The sequence below is a fragment of the Protopterus annectens genome, chromosome 11.part0, assembly GCF_019279795.1.
Source record: "Protopterus annectens isolate FY-2018-M chromosome 11.part0, PAN1.0, whole genome shotgun sequence".
NCBI classification, from domain to species: Eukaryota; Metazoa; Chordata; order Ceratodontiformes; family Protopteridae; genus Protopterus; species Protopterus annectens.
Genome location: NC_056745.1, coordinates 1,554,991,847 through 1,555,018,055, shown reverse-complemented (window position 1 = coordinate 1,555,018,055; position 26,209 = coordinate 1,554,991,847). Strand labels below are relative to the sequence as shown.

At 39.2% G+C, this 26,209-nt stretch overlaps 1 protein-coding gene across 1 annotated transcript in view; it reads left to right on the top strand.

The window, feature by feature from the left end:
• Positions 1-5,388: 5,388 nt before the first annotated feature.
• Positions 5,389-26,209, top strand: part of LOC122815952 (neuroepithelial cell-transforming gene 1 protein-like) — a 166,500-nt gene continuing 145,679 nt past the window's right edge. Inside the window, exon 1 of the mRNA XM_044088827.1 lies at positions 5,389-5,693. Within this exon, the coding sequence (XP_043944762.1) occupies positions 5,551-5,693 (143 nt within the window). The 5' untranslated portion in view covers positions 5,389-5,550. The remainder of the gene's footprint in view (positions 5,694-26,209) is intronic.

Genomic DNA, 26,209 nt, shown 5'->3' with positions numbered 1-26,209 from the left:
AGAAATCTGGACAAAGCCATAAATAAAAGTGGGACAAAGGCCATCCAAAATAAGGGCAATTTTTTAAAATATTGCTCTTAAACTTAGAAATTTATGGTGAAATTTTACTCGGAGAAACAATAAAGTCAGCACTATCAGATAGTCTTTAAGAATTAGAACTATCAGTAACATCGCACAGTATAACATAGCTATATAAACTATATTGGTTTATTGGACGTTATGGATATGAACACTAGATTCTACATACTAGAAACATATGCTAGTGTCACTATTGAGGGAATGCATATTCATTAGTACCCGATTACGAAATAGCACGGGGGCGGGTTTTGGGCGGGGCTTGCTACTGTGCATCTGGTGAGGCCCTCAAGTACATTATCGCCTTTAATCCCTCCAAGATGAGAACACCCTTCCAGTCAATGAATTCCTCCAAGATGAGAACACCCTTCAAGAAGGTGTAACACAGACAAATGCTTGGTGCCAAAACCATGGCTTAAAACTCAATACCAAGAAATGCATTATGGTACCTTCTGGGAAGTCGGCCATGCCAAATAACTAAGTCATCAACAATTCACCTCTGAGAGTTGATTCACAAGTCAGGGAACTAGGAACTCATGTAGAGAGTAACCAAGCCTTCAAACAACACATGTCCAAGATAGTACAAAAATCTTTCTATGTTGCTCAGCTTGTAAGCAATGGCATGGCATCTAGAGCCAGAGAGGTACTTGGCCCTCATCAGAGTATAATGCCCCTTCGGTATGTACCTGATCAGACACATGCAGCAAATGGAGCATCCACAAAGGATCCTTACAAAAAGAACACAAGGGGTAAACACAATGTCCTACGTTGATCACCTCAAAGCTTTGCCTCTTTATTCAGCATCATACAGACTTCTGAGGGTTGATAGGAGGCATCCCTGGAACCTGTTTTAGTTAACCTTTGGCATACAAACAACATCAGAACTTCTCGATTAAGACCTAAAATTTGCTTGTAACATAAATAGGACATGTTGGACAGACATATGTTTCTCAGGAAATTCCCATTCTCTGGAATGGGCTGCCTATCCATGTAAAGCAGAGTTGCTCTATATTTATTTATTTATTTTACATTTGTTGACCGGGCTAGTCTAACTGGATATATGTCCATTTTCAGTAGAGGCCCAGGGAGAAAAGCTCCAGGAAATAACATACAATGTAACAAAAAGCATAGAGACAGTCCTATGCAGCAATAATGATGACATCAAAAACAGTTTTAACAGCTATAATTATAACAGAGAGTTATATTATAAATTCTACATTAAAAATATAGAAGAATAAAATTTTTTTTTTTTTGAAAAAATCTTAGTAGGTCTTAGTTTGATAGTACACTTATATAATTTATATGAGAGAAAAGGATATTAAGGTATTTTAAGAAGTTTAGTATTTAGAGAAGGTAGAAGGTCAGAGACAAGAAAATGTTAGTCAGGGTTACAACAGGGGCATAACCAGTGGTTATTGAAGTAGTGTTTTAGATGTCTTTTAAAAAGTGGGAGAGAGGTCTGGGATGTAAGATCAGGTGGTAATTGATTCCATATTTTTCCAACAGAGTTGGAGAACAAGGAATCACCTGCTAAGTTTTTAGATTTAATTATATTCATAAGGACTTTGTTTGAGGATCGTAAATTTTTGAGATTACTATATGGTGTAATAAAACTAGAGACTATGGGAGTATTGTTGGGATGATTAAGGGCCTTGTGAGTTATTGAGAGTTGATGAAATTGTATCAGATTTGGAAGTTCAAGCCAGCCTAGTTGTTTTAGATTAAGACAGTGATGGGTTCTATAAGGGGAGCTAGTAGCAAATCTGGCAATGTTATTATAGGATATAGCTAGTTTGTTGAGGTTCTTTTTGAAGGTTAGTGTAGATGGGAGATGCATAAAGAAGGGTTGAGAGTAAATGAGTTCTAGCTATAGTGGATTTAGCTAATGGTGTTAGATATGGTTTTATTCTATAGAGGGATCCTAATTTTCTGTTGACTACTTTTACTGTGGTATTTATGTGTGGGTCAAAGTTGAGGTTATTGTCAATTATGACTCCTAAGACTTTAGTGGTCAGATCAGGGGAAATAAGGGTGCCATTATTAGATGTGAGGGTGAAATGTAAAGGGGTAGTCTTTTGGGTAGGTGTGAAGAGTAGAAGTTTAGTTTTTTTAGCGTTTAGTAAGAGGCAGCGGTTGGAGAACCAGTTTTCTACTGTATTGAAAGCTTTTTGTGTTTGGGATTGTAGTTCAACTAGAGAGGAGGCTGAGCAGACAATAGTAGAATCATCTGCGAATTGAATACATGTGGAGAGTGGAATGGCTGAGTGGAGATCATTGATGTAAATGGAAAACAAGAGAGGGCCTAGTATGGAGCCTTGTGGGACACCTAATGAGATAGGCAGGTGATTAGATAGAGTGTTTTTCCAGAGTACAGCCTGCTGTCTGTTTTCTAGGTAGGATGTGAACCAGTTCATGGATAGTGGATTTAGTGAATGGGACTTTAGGATGTGTAGAAGGATATGGTGGTTAACCATGTCAAAACCTTTTGATAAGTCAACGAAGACTGCAGAGGAGAGGATATTATTATTGCAGTTTTCATTTATATAGTTTGTAAAGGAAAGCAAGGCAGTAGAGGTGCTGTGAAAAGGTCTAAATCCATGTTGACAGTTTGCCAGTAGGTTGTGAAGGAGAAGGTGGTTCATAAGCTGTTTGTGGACACATTTTTCCATTATTTTTGCAATAGGGGAGAGCAGTGCTATGGGACGAAAGTTGGACATTTCATTGGAGTTTCCACCTTTGTGTAATGGGATAATGTGAGAAATTTTCCAGATGGATGGGATTATACCTTCATTTAGGGTTCTATTTATCAGCATGGAGATGGGGTAAGCTATGGCTTTAGATGTTATTTGCAGGAATTCTGATGGGAATTTGTCAGCTGAGGGGGTAGTTGGTTTTAGTTTTTGGAGAAGGGAGAGAATGTATGATGTGGGTACTGGTTCTAACTTGAATACTGGGGGAACCTTAGAGGTGGGAGTTTGTAGATTAGTGATATCGGGGGATAGGTGGCTGGCTAGAGTTTGGATAGTATTGGTAAAGAAAAAGTTAAAGGCATTGGCTATATCAGTTAAATTGTCAGGGTTACTGCCTAAGGGGTTGGGGGTAATAGTTTCTCCTGGATGAGTAAGTTTATTAATAGCAGACCAAAATTTTTGAGGTTCCTTGAGGGAGGATTGTTGTAGGTGAAGGTAGTAATTTTTTTTGTCTAGTATGATGGCTTTTTTTGTGATATTTCTTTCTTGTTGAAAGGTTAGATGGTCCGTGGAGTTCTTAGTAGTTCGCCATTTGGCCCAGGATTTGTTTCTTTGTATGATTAATTGCCTAGTTTTGTTTGAGAGCCAAAGAGCAGGTTTAGCTTTCATTCTAATACAGCGCATAGGAGCGTGGTGGTCCAGGATTGTTAGGAATGTAGAGTTAAAGTATTCAACTGCTTTGTTAATTGGGAGGGATTTTAGAGGAGACCAATTACATTGTTTAAGGTCTGTTTGGAATTGTTCAGGGTTAAAATGCTTTTTGCTGCGAACTGTTCTAATAGTGATAGGGAAGGTTGGGTTAGTTTTATGTCTGATTATGTATGTTAGCAGGTGGTCACTAAGGTCATCTGGGAGGGTTCCTGTGGTATACGTTTGGTGAGGGCTATTAGTTCGTATCCAATCTAAGGTGCGTTCTTTTTTATTTAGTTTGTTGATTCTGGTGGGTGAATTAATAGCTTGTGAGAAACCATAAAGGGTAATGTGGTTGGAAGGGTTTGTATTGTTACATGAATTCCAATCAATGTTAACATCTCCTAGGATTATGGTTTCTTGTGGGAGTTGAGAAGACAGTCCATTGAGTATTTTTTTCAAGTATACCAATGTTGTTACCTGGGGGGAGATAGATGCATATAATATTTATAGTTTTATGTCTGTTGAGCTGGAGTTTTGAGATAAGTATTTCACTGCTGAAGTCTAGAGGTAGGTTAAGATTAATGGTACTAAGTTGTATGTGCGCTTTATAGAGAATTGCTATTCCGCCACCTTTTTTCAATGTGCGGTCAACACGAAAAATACTATAGCCTGGAGGTGTGATTTCACTATCTTTTATTGTGGGTTTTAGCCATGTTTCTGATAAGCAGAGGATATCAAATTGGTGGACATCAAGGAGGGCATGAACATGTGGGATTTTATTGCAAATGCTAGGTATGTATGTATATTCCTATTTAATCGCAACTTAGACCAATGGATGGGTAATCAGAAATTCACCCCAGGTCTGTTGCCTATGTCTCTGATGGATGGAGGCAGTCAATAAATCACCACCTATGTATATCAAATGTATGGGTCACATTAAATTCCTCGGATAGGCTTTTAAGGAACCTAGTGGTAGTTAGCCTTGTACACCTATAAATAACGGGATGAAAAAGTACAACATACAAACATAAAATCCACAATACATAATTTAAGCAGCTTTGAAAATTGTAAAATCGTTTAAGACACCATTCTATAAAGATCATGCATATAATTTACAAATCTCCTCACGATATAGGTTTATATTTTGTTTTGCAATTCATGGCTAAACTGCCACTGAAACGAGTAACCACTCACATACACAGAACCATACCTCTCAACCTCTTAGAGCAACAAATCTGGACAAAGTCACAAATAATGGGGGGACAAAGGCACAAAAAGTAGGGGCACTCTTTAAATATTGCTCTTACAAACTATAAAAGTTGATAGAATAACAGGTTTTGCATTAGCATGAATTTTTTGAAGAATATTAAGCATGAAAAATCAAATATTTGCCATTATTTCCTGACTTCAGTCCTCAATGACTTGCCAGTGATTTGCCAGAAACTGCAATTTCATGAGAAACAGACCAAAAATATGAATAAAAAATCTGGACATTCTGCGAAAATTTGGACAGTTGAGAGCTATGCACAGAACTTGCTGAAATTAAGCAGGTGGTGTATTAGATGCTGCGACAATTTTTACTATCCCAATGTTTGTGAGAAAATCAAACTAAAATTGTGTGCACTGTAATCGGATTCGAATAGAAAAAAAAAAAAAAAGAACCCCATGTATCACATTTAACGCGAATGACAGATAAAGACCAAAATAAGTGAGAATTAAAAAATACCTTCATGTGGTACTCAAAAATACTTAACTTTTACTTTATGTGTGATACTCTGTTGATTCTGATTAAATAAAATTGTAGCCAACTTAAGTGAAATTAAAAATAAATGTAAGGATAAAATCTTGAAATTTACACACCGCTATCTTGAAAGCAGATTGTCTTGCCAATGGTTGTCACATTACCTAGCAACCACTGGCGTTGCCGCTGCTGATTGGAGGAAAATTGTACGGCCGCCATTTTCAAACCATGGCACAACAGTCATTGTAATTCAGATCTCGTAAAAAGAGTTAAAATAAAATTTATATTTAATGAATACCATTTGATTTATACATGTAGCCGGGATACGTTTAGGCGGTGTTTTCTTTGGGCATGGATGAGCTTGATGCTTGTTCCCGGCTGCAGCAGTTGGATGACGAAAGTGAACAACTGCAAAAGAAGGGGGGATCAAGGCGGAAATCCTCAGTCTCCTCACTTGTAGGCACTGAGACCCCGGAATGTGCTACTTCCAGGCGGTAAGCAGGACATTCTTAAAATGGCACATGGCCGGGTCCGGGCCAAAGTGTGTATTTTGTTTATTTTTTAATTGATCTGTGAGAGGGGAAGCTTACTAATGAAAGTAAAAAGTGTTGACAGCTCACTGCTTTCTGTATGAAGGTGGGATATGGATGTGTTGACAATTACCAACTTCATTTAAATAAACAAATAGTTATGCAGTCGTTACGCGTAGACCCAGCGAAAGCAAAGCTCAAGCTTTTGCACTGTGAATGTAATCAACCCTCCCTCTATCTTCGATTGTTGGTATTAGTTTCATTGTTTATGTGTTGATGGAAATTCGTTTTGAATTACACGGGGATGGAAATATTTAACAGCGACCAGTACTTTTTTATAACTACAGTTCATAATTTAAAACTTGCTGATCTTGATCTATTATCTTTTTAATGTTAACAAAATGCACTGATACGCGATGTTGCAATTGTGATAAACCCAGTATTCAATGTTCTTATCATTTTTTTTTATTACATATACTTCTTCGTCCACCGCGTAATATATGACTTGTGAATTAGGAAGGGGAGGGGCGGGGCTGTTCCTTCTTAAGTTCTTCAGAAAAATGGCATTAGTTGTCGTTTTGAAAGGGCTGACCTTTCTAATTCCCAGGGAATGTGATCTCTGTGTGCAGTTGCATAGTTATCTTTGTTATATCTTGTGCTGATTTACTTTGGCAGTAATGCTACTATCAGACTGATTTGTAGTCTGGATTTAATATCGATGTAGTTGATTTTTTTGTAATAAATTAAAAAAACAGAGCGGTCATTGCAGCAATAGTTTTATCTCCATTGTGTGTGGTATGGCCCGTGATTTATAGACATAATTCTCGTTTTTTTTGCTCAAGAATTTGGAATAAAGCAAAAATAGGAAAACAAAGTCCCCAAATCAGGACATATTTTAAATGGTATTCTAATTCGTTCACTTGAACAACGCGTCAACATGCTTTTTCTGAACGGTAAAACAACATCTGACAATATTGACTGATTTGTAGTTTTCAGTAATTCGATCAGCCATTTTGCGATGGATAGGGCAAAATCAGGATCAGTTGAGTTCTATGTTTTCATGTTACTGTGACGTTCTCTACCTGCAGCTAAGCACGTTGTAATTGGACGTATGCACTTTTGTTGCTTTAATTGAAATACTTTGGGTTTTAGAGAGACGGTTGTATAAGTGTTTGTTATTTTACTGAAGTTCTAGCTTCAGTTCAAACAGTATTGTCATGCGAATTTCTGTAATTTCAGAAAAGTAGTATTTCAGTTTTGCTGGCTAAAATGACAGCATTTGATTTAGTGTTGGAACCACTACTTGGAATTAATTTGCATATATTTGAGGCTGATATAACTTACACCTGTCAGCCTTAAGTTTGTGCTAAGTTGATGAATTATTTTTAGTTTTTATTGTAATATGTATTTATTTCATGAGCCCTGGGTAATGGATCAATGACTTAGTAATCGTGTTGGCAGTTAGGTGTGGTTTTCATTAATTATTTTTATAACTGCTGGTTGTCATACATGCTGCCTTACATAACAGCCAGCAGTGCTGATGGTGTCTTGCTGTCCTGACACACCTTTTCATTAAAATAATACTCGAGTCTTTTGTACTTGAAATCTGCTACAGATGCAATAGCCTACCCCCATACATAAGTGTGTGTGTAAAATTTATTTTTATATATATATATATATATATATATATATATATATATATATATGTGTGTGTGTGTGTGTACATATACATTTTATATATATATATATAATGTGTGTGTATATACATTATTTATATATATATATATATATATATATATAAAGGTTAGTTTTAGAGTTACATGCACCCAAACTATGGGAAAATCTTATATTAGCCCACTACATAAAGGTGAAAATATCAGCGGAATCTTCCAACTATTGACCAACAGCCATACTCTCTCCCTTATCAAAATTCCTTGAAAGATGTATACATTCCCAACTGCTGAAGTATCTCCTAGATATTGACCTGCTGTCTTCCACACAACATAGCTTTCGCCCTTTGCATAGCAGCACTACAGCTCTTCTCTCCTTCTACCACACAAGAAATCAGCTTTGGGACGAAGGTAAACTAGTCTGCTCTGTATTTGTGGTTCTATCCAAAGCATTTGCTATAGTATCCCATACCAAACTACTAAAAAACATTACTTTACCTTGGTCTTGCCACTTGTATACCCTAACCCAAGGCAAACATTTTTATTTATTTATTTACATTTGTTGATCGGGAGTGTCTGACTGAACGTAGGTCCATTTTCAGCCGAGGCCCAGGGAGAAAAGCTCCACAGTTAAAATAAACAGACAGTAGTTACATTGGATTTACATAGCGATTAACAATTTGATTAACACAGCAATTAATTACAAACAGTTACAGATGAAGAACATAGCACATCAATAGACAACTAGAATCTTTATCTGCGAAGTACATAACAGACATTAACAATTGTTACAATAAGAAGTTCCTGCTGTATAATAAGTACTAGGCTTATGAGCATCCAAGCTTGCTATAATCAAGGTAGTTAGTGGGGTGGAAAGAAAGTTAGTGGTTGGATGGGGTAGGTGATGCATGCTGCTCATAACCATTGGTGCCTCTCTGGGCTCAATCCATGGTCCTCTTCTCTTCAGTATTTTTATAACCAACCTCCATACTGAGTGGTACAAGGCTCCCTGGTTCAATATGCAGATGACTCCACTTTAGTTTGCTCAGCTCCAAGCACACAAGCACTATAAACTCTTACACAACAGTCCTTTTCTAGTGAATCTTTTCTGAAGTGATCCCTCCTCTTGTGAATCTTTTCTGAACTTATCCGATCTTCTGCTGAACCCAAACAAAATAAAAATTCTGCTTTTCATCCCCAAATAATACTGTTGTCAGAAAAATACATTCATCCGCCCAAAATACTAGACTTGAAATTGTCACGCACATTAAATTGTTGGGTGTCACTATGGGTGAGAAATCTAAAATTTGACATACACATCCATAGTACTGTCAAAATGACCCATATAAAACTAGATCTCCTTTACAAAGTATCTTCCTACATCAACCTTGCAATCTAGAAAACAACACTGCTGTCTCATATCTATTGCCAGCTCTCTCGTGTACTTCTCCCTTACTCACAAATGTCATCTCCTCCCTTTGAACAAAACTGGAATGATTTTTATAAAATAGCAACATTTACAACCCACCTTCCAAGTAAAACACATCATTCTGTATCACTCAACCATCTACACTGGCTGGAATTCCCCAACTGTCAAAAGTGAAATAATCTTAAACCTACCTAATGTATACTTCATCACTCCAACAAATGCCTGGTATTCAAGACAGTAATGGTATGGTGCTCCCCATCTAGATCTGTCTGGTCTAGGGTCACATATCTTGTCCAAGTCCATAGACCAATAATAAACTTATAAGAAATGCATTGTTTCACTTTGTGTCTAAATGTTGGATTACACTACCCCAAGCCATAAGACAAATCTTAAATGCACATACTTCAAAAGTAAACCTTAGACTCCACTTCTTGGATTCCAAAGTGTTTCTGCCACTCTTCTACAACTCTACCCATCTGTCATTTCTCTGTAGTGTACTTTTAGTTTTCTTGCATGATCCAAGCTTCTGAGTTTTCATCAGAATAATCAACCGTTTAGTTACATCTACCAGTTTTTGCCAATTTGCTACTTAGTAGTAATGCCCTACACATTCTATTGCACCAGTCTATTTACCACCCCACCCTTGACACTTTTTTGATACATTTTGTACAGTAACTCTTAGAACAAGTTACATTCCATAGAATTGAAAATGTAGTAGTCTTTTTTGCTCAAGTGTGCAGTATATCGTACCTGTGCAATACAGTATGTCGTACCTGTGCAATACTAAGTGCTGCTAATAGAGATACAAAATGTGATCGTGTCTAGTGTCATGTCAAATGGTACAAAAGTTGCTTGAATTATTATATGTATATGTTATATTTATATGTATTATCTGCAGATAGAGCTCAAAGCAGTGACATTTAATTTAGCCTGCACTGAGGTGTGGGTCTAAATGACAGTAAAGTTTACTTTGACTTTACCCTAAAGAAAGTTCTTAACAGTATAATTGCTACTTAGTAAGACTGAAATGTTATTCTGTGGAATGCAATGCTTTCTAGTATCTATTTTTTTTTCATTCTTTCTGTTTGTATACTAATTTTTGTATCTTGAATGTGATGGTTAACACTTGGCTGTTTTTGTATTGTAATGTATGACATCTTGTAAGATTTGTTAACTCAAGCTTTTCTCCCCCGGCCTCCACAGAAAAGGGGGCTGTCATGACCTAGTCTGACTTTCCTGGTAAACAAATAATTATACATATATTTATTAGCATGTCACCACCCCCCCCTCAAGCTACAACCCACATCCTTTGAATGGGTTTATATCATATGATCAAATTTCAAAAGATCGATTCTCACAACATCAAGCTGGCTTCTCCTCTGGACGACTGTATTCTTTGGGGTCGGGTGTTTGCCCTTTCTGCAATGTGGAGTGATCTCAGAGTTGGCATACATAATATGTAAGGATTGGGGGTGCCTCCGTTTGTTTGTAATTGTACATTATACACTTTGTCAGCTGAATCACTGTTTGCTTTAGAATACTTCGCATGTGACTATACCAGTCTTCTGTACAGCAGAAGGAAGAGCATTGCATCCCTCTTACTCGCTCACGTTCTATTATCCTGTTGACATAGCATTGTCCTTTTCCTATTGCATTTAGATTCTTTGGACTAGGCCATTCACTTGCATACTGATGAGTAAATCGGTGCTCCTACACACTGCCTTCTGAAGGATGGTGTTTAAACTCTCACATTAGATGTTTTTTTTTTTTTTTTTTTTCAGCTTTGCATTTTTTATTGCTCTCCAGGAGTGAACTGCCCATTATTGAAGAATATCAGTTGCTTAATCTGTCTGTTAAACTAGAGCTTTTCTGTTTTGTTGAGTAACTTAATGATATAATGGTGGTAAAAACAATCACATGAACTTTAACACTATTTAATGTGGGCTAAGTCTGTATTTTCCTCAGTGAACTGCGAGGATTGTGTTTTTCCAGCTTAACTATGCAGAAGTCTTTAGACTAATGAAGTTTTTTTTTGTCTTCAAACTGATGTTTGAGCTTAGGATTGCATGTTGCCCTTTTTAAAAAAGAAACTTGACTTGCATAAAAAAGTTAGAAATATTGCTGCATCAACTATTCCTGGTTTGGTCCCATGAAAGAAAGAAGTCCGCTTGTCACTTAATAGGGTAGTGAGATCACATCAAGGAGTAGAGGTATTGCATGGTGTATGCTAGAAACCGTAAGCACATCTCCAGCTGAAATACATTCGAAGGAGACTAATCCATGTGGATAACTGCTGAAATATAATTTGTTTACAGACTAATAGTTGTTAGTTATGGCTTATGGGGGGGTAGCTTATTAATTTAACAACAGAATGTCTTGGCAAAAGTGCATTCTTTACTGATTAACCAAAGTCAAAAACACTTTAGTTTTGTTCCAGTATATTTATAGTCTATCTGAGCCATGTTTACTGCAATGTATTTAATTCATTTATCACAGTTTGTATTTGACATTGTCATATAGAATAGCACATATAAAACTGGCCAAAGCCAGAAACATCTCAAAGGGGAAAAAAGAATGAAACATGAAGTAGAATGTCAGCATTGCTATCTACAATCCATAGACGGAATTTGTTGCAGAACCACTGACATGCATCACAGACATCATATAATGGTCAAAACAGTGACTATAAATAATTGGTAAAATAATAATACAGCACACACATTAGGCCCTGGAACCCCAAGGTCCATCATGGTGATATGGTAGAAGATGGCACTGCAGACGTTGTTGACCAAAAATGTGATCAATCAGGTCTGTGAAACTTCATTGCTCAGTGCTGCAAACTAAATCTTATTTCAGAACCAAGGAAACTTATTCATGATTTGGAGAAACTTCTGTGAAGATTTGCTTGGGGAAAGTACAGATTTTATAAAAGACTGTCAAACCTTCAGTTAGGCATAATATCTTCCCCCCCTCTCTCTCTGTCTCCAGTGTTTAACCATAAGGAATTAAGATTAGCCCAATATTGGCTTCTATTTTAATATATAGGTATATCCATCAGATGATTATACCACTTAAATGTATCATGCATTTTTTTTGCAATAGACGTGTACATGTTCAATACCAGATAATATAAAAAGCATCAACAAGGGAATTGTCTTCACAAATGTTCATAGTGGAAAATTAGTTTTTCTCATAGCAGCTGATTTGTTGGAAGTTGGGTAGACATTGTAGAGTAGCAAGAATTGCTGACCTAAGAACTTTGAAAAGGTTAGCCCACTCCTGGAACTCTATCCCCTCATCCCTTAAACATTGTAGCAACCTTTCCAATTTCAAGACCAATCTAAAAAATATCTATTGGATACCTGGAACTGTACATGCAGAATCCTTAAAACAGATGTATGACCACCTCCTCACTATAACTATGCCTTTCTCACTCTAAATTCACTAACACTCCTATATCTTGCCAAGTAGTAATGGCTTAACCTCAAAAGATCACTCTACTGATACCGTACTACTAATGTTGTTTGGTCTTCTGCCTCTTCAATCAACACTTACTATTTACTTTCCTCTCGTGTCCTTCCATAACATTCTAATCTTTCTAATAATAACACTGTCTCTCCATCTCCTTAATTTTCCCTCCTGCTCATTTCTCCTCCTCATCCCATTCTATTCCTCTGTCTGTTTTTCTATTTTTCATCTCCGTACCTTATTAGAAATAGTCAATATTTTGAATAATTATGTACGAGTTTGCTTGACATAGATTTCCACTTCTGCAGTGTGTCTTGTTACTTGCAGTACTTATTGTGTTCTTAATATCTCTGTAAATGAGTGTGTTTTTATCTGTTGTGGGGATTTTCTTCCCTTGTATAGAATTACTTGTCAGCTACCATAAAATGTTTTGTGTGTTTTTTTTTTTTTTTTTTTAGACTTTCTCCCCAACTCATTCTAATATATTTAATCTGTTGCAGGGCTTTATCCTCTTGTATATAGTTACTCAACAACTGTTTAAATATTTTTGAATCGTTGTGGAGCTTTTCTCCTGGGGCTGCCACTCTAAATGACCATTGTGCTTTCCTGGTTATCAAAGGACAAGTAAAAAAATAAAAGGCTACAGTTTGTATTGCATCTGATGTTAATCTTCATTCACCGATTACTGATGAGGTAATCAGTTCCATCCTCTGAACCGAGTTGGCCATATGCCAAGCTTGCGTCAGCCAAAAACTCTCAAGCTAAGATGTTTCCCAGCATGCCCCTCTCCCTGTTACCTCAGATCGATTTTGCAGCGTTGCCTAACAGCCGTGTCAAGCCACTTCTCTTGAGCTAAGTATATTTGTTCAATATTTCAACAATTTATCCAGTTTTATTAATAGCTAAGTCTTTATCTTACCCTATTGCATTATTTTTCAGTATTTCAAAATATTTCTTACCTTTTTAGGTAACCTTGTTACCCCACCCTCTTGGCTAGCCTCTCTCATACCATTGTTGGTAATTTCTTTTTCTTTCTTTCTTTCTTCTTTGAATAATGATGTCTAGAAGTCCTGTTTTTTAAAAGGTGTTTAGATACACATGTTTTGTGTGTTTACTGTTTGGGTGTCTTCCACCTCACTGTTGACGTTCCGTGTGGGATATGTAAGAATTTTCTACTCATACCTTGAATGAGAGGAAATATAATTGTTTTTAAAGGGCCTCCTAAAAACTTCCTTCAGCAAGGCTATCTCTGGGCCGGAGATTTCATCGCCTCCTTTGAAGCCCCACAAAAAAAAAAAAATGGTAAGACTTCTTTTTCAAACTTTAAGTATTATTTTATTCTAATACAGACATCAAATAGTTGGAAGACCGGATGGAAGAGTAATAGTATGGAATTTAATACCAGACCTTTCTTCGTGCGATGCACCAGCCAAGAAGAGATTAGTTTCAACCTTTTTTTCCCACTTTTCAAAATGGAAAATATTTCAACTATAATTTTTAAGCTGATTAGTGGAGCGAAGGTGGTTTTAAGGTTCCACAAATGCATTGCATCTATAGGGCTTAAAGCACTGTGTTAATATGTGGCACAGACTTTTTTTTTTAATAATCGGGAAGCCTACAGATAGTGGTTTGTTGCTAGTGTTTTTGTTTTATTTTTTGGTTACCAGGTAGGTGGGCTGTTCTGAGAACCCTTCTCAGCCTTGACCCAGGTGCAAAGGCACAAAGTAACTGCCAAATCAATTACAATAACAACAGTCAGCAAACTAAGTGTTTTAGGCTTACCTTTTATGCTGTCCGTCACCAGAGACCCCCTTCTGCCCCACATTACCCTGCATCATTTGCTGTCACCTTCCACTTTTCTGACATGTTGGTTAAAGAAACTAAAGCACTGCTTCTAAAGCTAAACTTCTGAGAGTCTAAATTCACTAAGCTCCAGCCAACATTTTCCAGACTATCAACAAAGAAAATGGCTAAACCCTACAAATGCCTTTAACCATCTACACACAACTGGTGCAGGTCTGCTCAAACACACTATAGGGGACCTCCCTCCTCACGAAGAAAATGGCTAAACCCTACAAATGCCTTTAATCATCTACACACAACTGGCGCAGGTCTGCTCAAACACACTATAGGGGACCTCCCTACTCTTCTAAGGACTGTCGACCAAATAAAATCTGTGTCCCATTACAAAAGTCTTCAAATAAATTTCTGTCCCATTTCAAAAATCTTCATATAATTAATTTGCAAACAACTTTTTAAGTACATAAATAAGTATGGCCTTTTCTGCAGTGACCAATATGGGTTTTGAATTCACTCAGTACTCTGACAGTTCTTTCACTGCTATGGGCTCCATTTACAACAGCATGAATAAATGGGCTTATTTGTGCTTGCATATTTGTTGATATGACCAGAGCTTTTGAAATTAATTATAAACTCCTCCTTAATAAACGACAAAAACTAAACTTTGGGGATGAATACAAAGTTCCGAAGCTGCGCAAGAGAACTTTCAAAATTTACCACACTAATGTATTCTCTGACATTGCAACTCTAAGTAGAGGAGTCCCCCAATGATTGGCATTGAATCCCCTTCTCTTTTCTCTCTCTCTATCAACAATCTTCCATTTGACCTTTCACTTCTCAGTATTGTCATGCATGCTGATGATATTCATACTAAATGCAGAAAAACACATTGAGACTTGCTTTCTAAATCGCAAAACAATTTCACCGACCTCTATAGATGGTTTCTTTTTATAATAAAGTCTTAATCCCAGGCAAAACAATGTAGTAGTTTTTTAAACTACTCAGAAAGTCGCTTCAACTCTCCTGCCTTCTAATAGGTTCATAGGTAGGTACTAGGCTTTGACACCAGGCATCTGTCTCGGTGAGGCCCTTTTGTAGATGTCCACATTGTTAGGAGTTTCGATTATGGCTCCTAGTTTGCAGTCATCTGCGAATTTCGTTAGCCAAAGACCTTCTCTGTTAGCCTGTACTTCAGAGAAGTAGATACCAAACAGGAGAGGACCCAGGACTAAACCCTGTGGTACTCCACTTGTCACTGGTCTGAAGTCGGATTTGGAGTCTACTACTTTCACAGTGTGGGTTCTGTCAGTGAGCCAGTTGGCAATCCATCTTGTGACATAGGGATTTATACCTAGTTTAGTGAGTTTATCTATAATTCCAGAGTGGGGGATGGTGTCGAAAGCCTTGGCAAGATCTAGATAGGCTGTGTGAACCACCTCACCCTTGTCTACGGCTTTGGTGACTGACTGCTTCAAAGAAGTCTATCAGGTTTAGGAGACATGATCTGTCTTTTACAAACCCACACTGGGTGGGATCCAGAGTTTGGAGATTACCAATGTCTTTGTTTATAAGTTCCATGATACGTTCCATGGCCTTGCAGACCAGGCTCGTCAGGCTAATGGGGCGGTAGTTCCCGGGGTCCGTGGTGGCTCCCCCCTTATGGAGCGGGATAACCGTTGCTGTGCGCCATTCAGCAGGCACAAAGCCTGAGGTGAGGCTGTGATTGAACATGGTACTTAGGTCGGGTGCCAGTTTGTTCTGGAGTTTGTGTAGAACGCAGCCTGGGTTGTTGTCTGATCCCATGGATGCTGTGTTCTTGGCTTTGGAGAGTGTGGTTTTTACCTGTGCAGCCGTGATTACAGGAACTTTGCATTCTTCCGGTATAGAGCTGGGCTCTTTAGGGGCTGAGAGGGGGATAAAGTTAGCTGAGAGGGGGGTAAAGTTAGCAGTGAACCTATCTGCCAGGATGTTGGCAATATCAGTTGGGTGTGTATATTTAGTGCCATTGTGCTGTAACTCAGAGCAGATCTGAGTGTTGCCATTGAGATTCCTGACATAGCTATAGAATGCTTTGCGGTTGTCTTTAGAATCAGTGGCGATTTCATTTTCGTAACTAGCTTTGGAGGATTTTATCAGGGATCGCAGCTTCTTACTGAGGCTGACCAGGGAGCTCCTCCACTCGTGGGATTTTACTCTCTTTTGCAAGAGTTTCTTCCTTCTGTTGTACAGTTTGTTTATGGCAGGGGACCACCAGATTGCCTTCCTGTTTTGGAAGATAGCTTCTTGGTTCTGTTTGGGATAGCACAATCCATGCACTCATGTAAGTGCTTATAAAGTGCAGTGAAGACCACACCATTCCCAATGTCTTGGAACAGAAATATCTTGGGCTGTCAAGTAACCCAGCATTGTCCTTTACCATTTACACAGATAAAATCACCAATAAAGATTTGGCTGAACAAAAACTCTCTGCTGTAGGATAACATGCCTTCTTTCACTGATTGCCCTGACTATCATTACTAAAAATGTTCTATTTTCAAAAAATTGAATATGGTTTGCGTTTACTTGCTTTGCATTCCTCTTACAGTGCTCTAAGATTACAAATCACACAAAACAAAACCTTAAGATTCGTTCTTTTATCGTGTGCTGTTGTACACCATTGCACCCTGCTTCATGACACCAAGTGGCTATCAGTAACAGATGGGTTGACCTGTCTTTTTAGCGCTCTATTTTATTCAAGTCTAAAATTTGAGATGCTGTCCTCTCTGAGAACATCACTCGTATTTCGGCACCAAAGTCATACCCTCCGAAGCTCCCAAAATGGTGACCTTTCCCACACCCATCTATGCTTCAAAACTGCTGTTTGGTAAAGAATATTCTCTAGACTAGCTCCTGCCATTGGGAACCACATTGAAACAGAAATAAATAGCCAAGCTGCACTTGAGGCCTTTAAAAGACTTGTCTTTTTTAAAGCAGCCAAGTGCACCTACTACTATAACCCTGTTCAGTGCCAGGTGACGGTCCAGGCTATCGGCACTGGACCTACTGATGTCTTTGTAACTGAATCCTTACTTGTTGATCTGGTTATTATAGGTTCATAGGTACGTACTAGGCTATTTGCCCGAAGGCATTTATGAGCCTAGCCAGAGTGTGTTGGCTTTCGCCGCCCCATTGACTAATTAACTGATCCTCTGTCAAGCAGAGCCAATGAAGTAATCCCAGGGGTGTATTTTCTGTTACCCATACACTCGTCAAGGTTTCTCTTGATGAGTGTTAGTGAGGGGCTCTGCCTGATGTAATTTGGAATTTTGTTCCAAAGCATGGGGAGTCTCTGTGACAGGAATCTATCCCTCCAGCATGTTCTATTTATTGTCGTGGCGAGGTTTAGCTCACTAGAGCACGTGGCTCTCAGTGACTTGGATTTCTTTAGGTGGAGCATGTCCATCATTTCTGAGTTGGACATGGCTTTGTAAGTTGGGCAGAGATCACTTCTGAGTAAGCGATATGCTACTGAGTACAGCTAGAGTTTTTTTCAGTTGGGCTGCATAGGACATGTTTAAGACCAGTAATCCTCTTGGTGAGGTACTTTTGTGGTCTTTCCAGCTGTTGGAAGTGTCTTGTGAGGTACATCCCAAATGGGGCATTATACTCTATGATGGGTCTAATGAGTGATGAGTAGACGGGCACTATAACCTCTTTATTTCTAGATGCGAACCCTTTAGTAATTAGTTGGGCCACATAGAAGGGTTTCGTAACTACTTTGGCAATATGATTGTCAAAGGAGAGATTACTATCTACCTAGGTCCCCAGATCTCTTATTACCCCTTCTGTATTAAGGGGGCTGCCACCTATGTGGTAATTTGTGGGTGTTTTGTTTTTCCCAAATTAGATGACTATGCATTTTTTGGCATTTAGCTTGAGGCCATGACTTTGACACCAGGTGTCCGTCTCAGTAAAGCCCTTTTGGAGGATGTCCATGTCAGCTGGAGAGGCAATTATGGCTCCCAGTTTGCAGTCATCGACGAACTTGGTTAGCCATAGTCCTCCTGTGTTTGCCTGTACTTCTGAGAAGTATGTGCTGAACAGTAGGGGTCCCAGGACCGAGCCTTGCGGGACACCACTTGTGACTGGTTTAGAGTTGGACCTGGAGCCCGCTATTCTTACCGTGCAAGTTCTGTCTGTAAGCCAGTTGGCAACCCATCTCGTGACGTAGGGGTTTATGTTTAAGCTGTTTTTTTTTGTAATACCCTAGTGGGGAATGTTGTCGAAAGCCTTGGCGAGGTCAAGGTAGGCTGTGTGAACCACCTTTCCCTCGCCTATGACCTTGGTGACTGTCTTGAAGAAGTCAACCAGGTTTAGTAGGCATGATCTGCCCTTAACAAAGCCGAACTGGGTCAGGTCAAGTGTTTTTGGAGGTTCCCATTGTCTTTGTTAATGAGTTCCATGGTGATGTGCTCCATAGCCTTGCAGACCAAGCTAGTCAGGCTTATGGGACGATAGTTATTAGGGTCAGTTGTGGCCCCTCCTTTGTGGAGAGGAATAGCCCTTGCTGTGTGCCATTCTATGGGCACGTAGCCCATGGAGATGCTGAAGTTGAACAGGGTGTTTAGGTGGGGGGTTAGTTCGTTCTGTAGTTCGTGCAAGACTCAGCTTGGGACACCATCTGGTCCCATTGACGCTGTGTTTTTGGCTTTTGAAAGGGCTGTTTTCACCTGTGCGTCTGATTTTGTGGACACTACACTTTTCCGGTATTGTTGTGTGCCCTTTTGGAGGTGAGAGGGGAGTGAAGTTTGCACTGAATCTATCTGCCAGGATGTTGGTAATATCAGTAGGTCCAGTATATTTTGTGCTATTTTGCACTAGTTCAGTGCACATCTGTGAGTTGCCACTTAGCTAAAGAAGGCTTTGTGGTTAAGAATCTGTTCTCTTTTGAATCATTGGTTATTTTTCTTTCGAAGTTAGCCTTGGATGATTTCATGAGGGACCTCAGTTTCTTACTGATACTGCTCAGGGATGTCTTTCCTTCTTGGGATTTGCTTTTTTTCTGAACTAGTTTCCTTCTTCTGTTGTATAGCCTGTTTATTGCAGGGGGTCCACCAAACTGGTTTCCTTCTCAGAGAAGTGAGTCTTGGTTTTGCTAGGGATGGCACAATCCATGCATCCTTGCAGGTGCTCATAAGAGTGCATTTGTAAAGGTTTATCAGACATTTCCCTATTGCATATATTAACATAAATCTTATTTTTGCCAGTGTATTTGTACTTACTAGCAGTAAACAGAGGTTTTAGTGTGCTAGTACTTAAACTTGTATACTAAGAATTGCTTTTTCCTAATTATGCATTTCTTCCTGATGTGCTTCTGCATTTTATATTATATGCGTACTGCTGCTCAATGAGCCCAGCTTGTTGCTGAAAAGGGTTCAAGGATCAGTCCATCTTCCTGGTGAAGAAATAGTACATAAATAAATACCATTGGGATGACACTTATGACAAATGTACAGGTTGTTTCACTGTAGCTGAGAACTAGTTTCACAGACATTGAAACTGTACATATAGCAACATTTTGCACTGGTATGTAAAATATTTTCACAAAAGTTGACGTTATGTCATCCTTAGAAATTTTGATTTTTCTGACTGTTGCTAAATGCAAGAGTAGTATCAACAGAAACAGTGTGAAACAATATTACACTCCAATTCTGAAGTACAGTGATAAATATTCACAGTTAATGATTTTAAATCTGATACTTTCTTGAGCTGTGATGCAGTAGAGTAGAAAACTAAGTTACTTGTAATCCCCTGGTTGTCCAAGGCACTAATGGTCCCCAGTCCCTGTAGTGAATGTGACACTGTAGGCTATTTATAACTTTCTAAATAGGAGGGAGATCTTTATATTACACGGGACAAATGACACCCGTTTACTGGTGAAATTGTGAGTAGTAAGGAGGGGTAGAAGGGGGCTAGCTTTTATTTGTTTGTGCTTTTTAGATGTTCTTTTAATTGTAATTTTTAAACTAATCTGTAATAGTGTTAAGGTTTAGGTCATCTTTTTAGAGGATGAAACAACATAAATTCGTGAAGTAGCCTAGCTTTTCATTACATGTGGGGCATCCAGAATTAAGTTTGATAAACAAAATGAGTTTGAATGAGGTTTTGGCAACTTTCTCTGTATTGACAAAGGGAAGATACCAGAATTCTTAACAACTGGCCTAGTAAGAGAATCCAAAGATGGGTATTAAAGAACTATAACCCATGCCCTTCTAGAACTAAGAGTTAACCAGTACTGATATGCTATAAAAAGAAAATGGAATTTTTTAAACACCCTCATTAGTTTGTGACTGGAGAGATTATTTCATCTTGCATTAGAATTCTTGTTACTGCATAGAAAGTACTGAGTAGCTTCATTTTGAGGATTTCAAGAGCCTGTAACTGTTTGGTAATATTGAACAGTAGTAGTGACTGGGAAAATGAACAAGATGGGAGCAGCTACTGAGATTCTGATGCCACTGTGGATGTAGATTTCAGTACCGACTAAAATGTCAACAAAACCTGTAGATTTAGAATATTTATATGGCAACTAAGTTGTAAAAATGGTGTTCAGGGGTGAGTAATGACTGCTAGTGATTTGTGGAACTGAGCAACTCTGAGACTGGTAGTACAACGTCCGGGGCTGCCTGGATTTCAAGGGGTTTAAGAGAGGGAAGCAACAACTGCAGGATGAGATCTCTAGAGTCCATCTTGAGCTTCATTTTGAACTATACTACTTGAGCCAGGAATACACATGGCTAAATTAATCTTCAACAGGTTGTTGCATTGATATTGCTGTTAATTAAAACCTGGCACCCAAAGACTAGACAAGCCCGTACAATATGAGATGTTCATCATATTAATCATTGCTGCAGTAGCTTTAGCTGTATGGGTAATACCCTGCATAGGATATAACAGCTGGCCAACCTCCAAAGCTTCAGAGCACTTTCCACACATCCAAATTCAGTCAACTTGTGCTGAACTGACCAAAAAGACAGGTTTGGGTGCCAAGCCCTTCAGAGATGTTCTACTGCTGAAGAATGCACTCATTGCTAGAAGCTCAATTGTGCCTGACAGAGTGATTCTCATACCATCTGGAAATATAGAGCTGATAAGTAAATAATTCAGTCCAGCAAAATAAAGACAGTGCAGTACTGTTAAGAAACAGCTAACAGTTAAAGTGCAAAACATATACTTATCTGTGTCTGCATTTATATATTTGCTGACCTGTGGCTGAATTTTGTTTCCTGATCTGTGCTGAAATTTTTATTTCTGTTCTATGGCATTTGGCACAGCACTTAAGCATGAACTAACTGGCTCCACATAGGGGGTCCATTTACAGCTCTCTGGGGCAGCGGGGAGTTTGTAGTGAACTGATTCCAGGGAGGAAAATCTGGTCTAACAGCTTTTGTGTTATGATTGTCTCAAGGCTTGACTTTTATCTTGCTGGTGTAAAAATATTACCTTTGTGTGAATTTCTGCATATCATTGCTAGAAGCTTCATTATGCATGACTGAGAGTGCTACTCAAACAATCTGGAAATGTAGAGCTGATAAGTATATTTTTTTTGTACTTCAACTATTCAGTGTTTCTTAACAGTACTGCACTCTCTTTACTTTTTGCTTGACTGAATAATTTACTTATCTGTGTCTGCATTTATATATTTGCTAACCTGTGGCTGAAATTTGTTTTTCTACCACCCTCTCACCTGAATGCTGTTGTATTGTTAAAGTTGGTCGCTTTTGCAGTTCCTGCCCCTACTGTAAATTTGATCTGGGACACTTAGCCTCTTAACCTTGAATTATCTTCTGTTCCTCTTCTCTCCCTTTCCACTTTATATAAAAAAATAAGTAAATAAAGAAAAAAAAACTTTTTATTCAGTTGCTTATATTTTTCTGTATTTGTGTTTCTTCCTAGTACTGTATTGCTTTTTCCTGCTACTTGCTGCTTGTTCTCTAAAGTGTTCAATTGCATCTTTTCTGTTGCATTTATTACTTCTTGTTTATAGCCTGTCAAAATTTAAATAGTGTTATTCTAAGTCTCTCTTAGTATTGGTTTAAGCACTTGGGCTTTAGGCTTACCATTTAGCTCTCCCTGGCCTTTCTCCCTCAGATTCTGACCAATATGGATGGACAATTTCCTACGGTTTCTCCTGCCAGTCCATTTGATATGGGCATCCTGAGACAGTGCAACTGCACTAACAACCATCATGTACCACCACCTAGGAACACAATTTATAAGAGATGCAATTACATTAGGAACCTAGAGTCCATGCTCTCTCCCTCTCAAGCCTGTATATCTGGCACCGAGAAGGTTGTCAATACAATCACTACACATCAAACACCACCTACACAACACAACACACACCCAGATATGCAGAGGTCCTCAACATAAACATACCCTAACAAAGGAGACCTCTAAGGCAAAAACACATGCGATATCCCCAGCGCTTCACACCACATGCTACGCATAGACCCCACACCTGTGTCTCACAGCCCCTAAGGCGTAACCATAAACCCAACATATTAGTCATAGGAGACTCCATTGTGAGGCACACAGATGTGCCTCTCACCAGGCTGGATAAGGAAAAAGTCACTGTTAGTTGTCTGTTAGGGCCCGGAATCCACCATATCACATACGCACTCAAGTCTCTCAACAACCGGTACTGTTACAACTCTACCATAGTCCATGGTGGCGTGAATGACTTGACAGGTACCTCCATAGACTATATGAAGAGAGACATGATTGAACTCTTTGACTGTGCCCCAGGTAGGTATGTCCCTAGCCTTAAGCAACATTCTACCATCACCCAGAATGATGCCTCAATGCAACAGAAAATGATTGACTTTAACAATTGGCTTAGATTCTGGTGTTATTCCAGGGGGATCCAGTACCTGATCGACAGACCACGATGCTTTGCGAGAGATGGCCTGCTTCTGTCTCACCTGGGCTTCATGTTTCTGGCAAAGGCTCTTGCCTCCCCCATAGTGCTTTTTTAGGAAAAGTGATGAAGTTAAAACTACGAACATAAAAAGTTCAACAAAACACAAATTAAAGATCATGCTGCTAAACACTAGGAGTCTAAACATGAAACTCTACTCATTGCAAGCATTGTTAACCCTGGAAAATGCTGACATCTGTGCAGTCACAGAAACCTGGTTCAAAGCTGTGGAGAGCAGCCCAGCCTTACCTGGTTACTCATCCTAACATACATTCGGACCCCAAACTGTGGGCACTAAAACCAAAGAAGGTGGAGTTTCAATATATCACAGGAAGTTTCTGGCACCAATATCCAAAATTACACCAAAGCACTATACGAACATTTATGTAGATACACGGAATCAGGAATACCGGATGGGACTAAATCATCCTCTGCAAGGAAGAGTAAACTTGTCTGGTGGACATCTGCAATAAATAAACTGTATAACAAAAGGAAAAAATTGCTGTCCAAGACAAAGAAGGAGCAGGTGCCCAATTGGAAGCAGTCTCTCCTTAGCCTGAACAAGCAAATAAGAGCACCAGTGAAATCTTCCAAAGCAAACTTTGAGTCCAGATTGGTCACATCTCCTAGATTGGTCACATCTCCTAGAGACAATCATAAGGCCTTCTTCACATATGTGCACAACCTCAAAGGAAGCACCCAGATCTGTTCAGAACTGGTGTTCAAGGACACCACATATACAAATGCCGTAGATATAGCAAACTTGCTGGCTGACGCATTCAGCCTTCTGTCCACCCCATCAGTAAATCAGGACATTCCCACTACCTGCCCCCTTCCCCTTATAGCTAGAGAACAGGTCATCACTGCTCTCTCAAAGGCAAAAAATACAGCCTCCATGGGACCTGTTAACATCCCAGGCTGCATCCTACGTGAACTCGGACAAGAACTTGCAGCACCATTAGGCGCTCTATTCAACCAAAGCCTGAGTACCGTCTTCATCCCAGCTGAGTGGAGGCCAGCCACTGTCATTCCTTTGCACAAAGGTGGAGCGTCCACCAATCTGGGAAATTATAGACCCATCAGCCTAACTAGCCTGATCTGCAAGACCATGGAACGGATTATCATGGACCTCATTAACAAACATATTGGCAGCCTCCAAGCACTCAATCTTACACAGTTTGGCTTCAAGTAGAGGTCATGTCTGTTACATTTGGTTGACTTCTTTGAGATGGTCACCAAAGCCATGGTTGAGAGGAAGACCGTGCACACTGCCTACCTTGACCTGGCCTAACCCTTCTACACTGTTCCACTCAGGCATAACAAACTTTCACAACTAGGCATCAATCTGTATGTTACCTGATGGGTAGCAAACTGGCTCACTGCTAGAACCCACCTTGTCAAAATAAGGGAAGTCACCTCAAGTAGTAGACCTGTAACAAGCGGCATACCCCAGGGTTCAGTCTTCGGGCCTCTGTTATTTGGGATATACTGTTTTGAGGTGCAGGCCAAAACCAGTGGGCTATGGCTGACTTGGTTTGCAGATGACTGCAAGCCTGGTGTTGCCATCAATTCCCCTAGTGATGTGAACATCCTCCAAGAGGGTCTCACCCAGACAAATTAATGGCCCAGGAACATGGCCTCAAGCTGAATACCAAAAAATGCATCATCATCCTGTTTGGGGAGAATGACGTCCCCACAAGTTATCCCATTAATAACAATGTCCTAAGCACGCAATCAGTTGTGAGGGATTTGGTTACCCAGGTTGAAAGCAACCTGACTTTTGTCCACCATGTTGCTTCTGTTGTACGGAAAGCCTTCTACGTGGCCCCACCTCATAAGTAAGGGCATCTCATCCAGGGACAAGGTGGTCTTAACATCACTGTATTCTTCCCTTAGGCCCATTATTGAGTACAACGTGCCTTTTGGCATGTATCTCACAAAGGACATGTAGCAGCTGGAGAGACCGCAAGAGGTTCCTCACTAGGAGAGTCCAGGGCTTCAAACATCTACCATACACAAGCTAAAAGCCCTATCCCTCTACTCAGTTTCATACAGACTCCTCAGAGGTGACCTCTGTCTGGCATACAAGGTGATCTCAGACCCCGCTTTCATGGGACTGCTGCATATCAGCAAGTCAAGCTCCACTCGAATAACCCGCATGCATAGCCTCAACCTGGTCTGTGACATCAACAGAACTTGTTGGTGGGACAGGTTTGTGTCCCAGAGACCCCCCCCCCCATCTGTGGAATAGACTCCTTCTCCACGTCAGTACTTTGCCCCTTTTTAAGCGCAACCGAGATAACTGGATGGGAAACAGAAAATACACCCCAGGGATTCCACCAGTGTCCCTGCTGGACAGGGGCATTTTATTTTATTTATTTATTTTATTTTATTTTACATTTGTTGACCGGGCTAGTCCAACTGGATACGTGTCCATTTTCAGTGGAGGCCCGGGGAGAAAAGCTCCAAACAAAAACATACAAAAATATATATACTAAAGGTAACATACAAACTACTTGTAAAAAACAAAATATACTTAAAAATATAAAAACATCTGATGCTAAGATTTGGAGAGACATTAATATAGAGTAATGCATTTTCAGTTTTATTTCTTTTTGTATACTATATTAGAGTACAGTATCTGGTAGGAACTAAACCTGGTAAGTAGTACTAATTAGTATTTAGTAGTGACGGAAAAGTGGTTAAGTGGGCAGCAGATAGATTAGAGAATAACAGCTAGGCAGGGTTAGTACATGACCATAACCAATGGTTAGAGAAGAAAAGTTTTAGATTATTTTTAAATAGTGGGAGAGAGGTTAGGGTTGTAAGGTCTTGTGGTAGTTGATTCCATATTTTACCAACATAGTTAGAGAATATGGAGTCACCTGCTAAGTTCTTGGATAAGGAAGTGTGAATCAACATTTTGTTAGCAGAGCGTAGATTTTTCAAGTTGTAATAAGGTTTTATGAGGGAAGAGAGAATAGGGATATTATTGGGTTGGTATAGGGCTTTATGGGCAATTATTAGTTGGTTAAAATGTAATAAGTGTGGTAATTCAAGCCACTCAAGTTGTTTTAGGTTCAGACAGTGATGAGTCCTGTAAGGTGTATTTGTAGCAAATCTGGCGATGTTGTTATAAGCTCTGGCTAGTTTG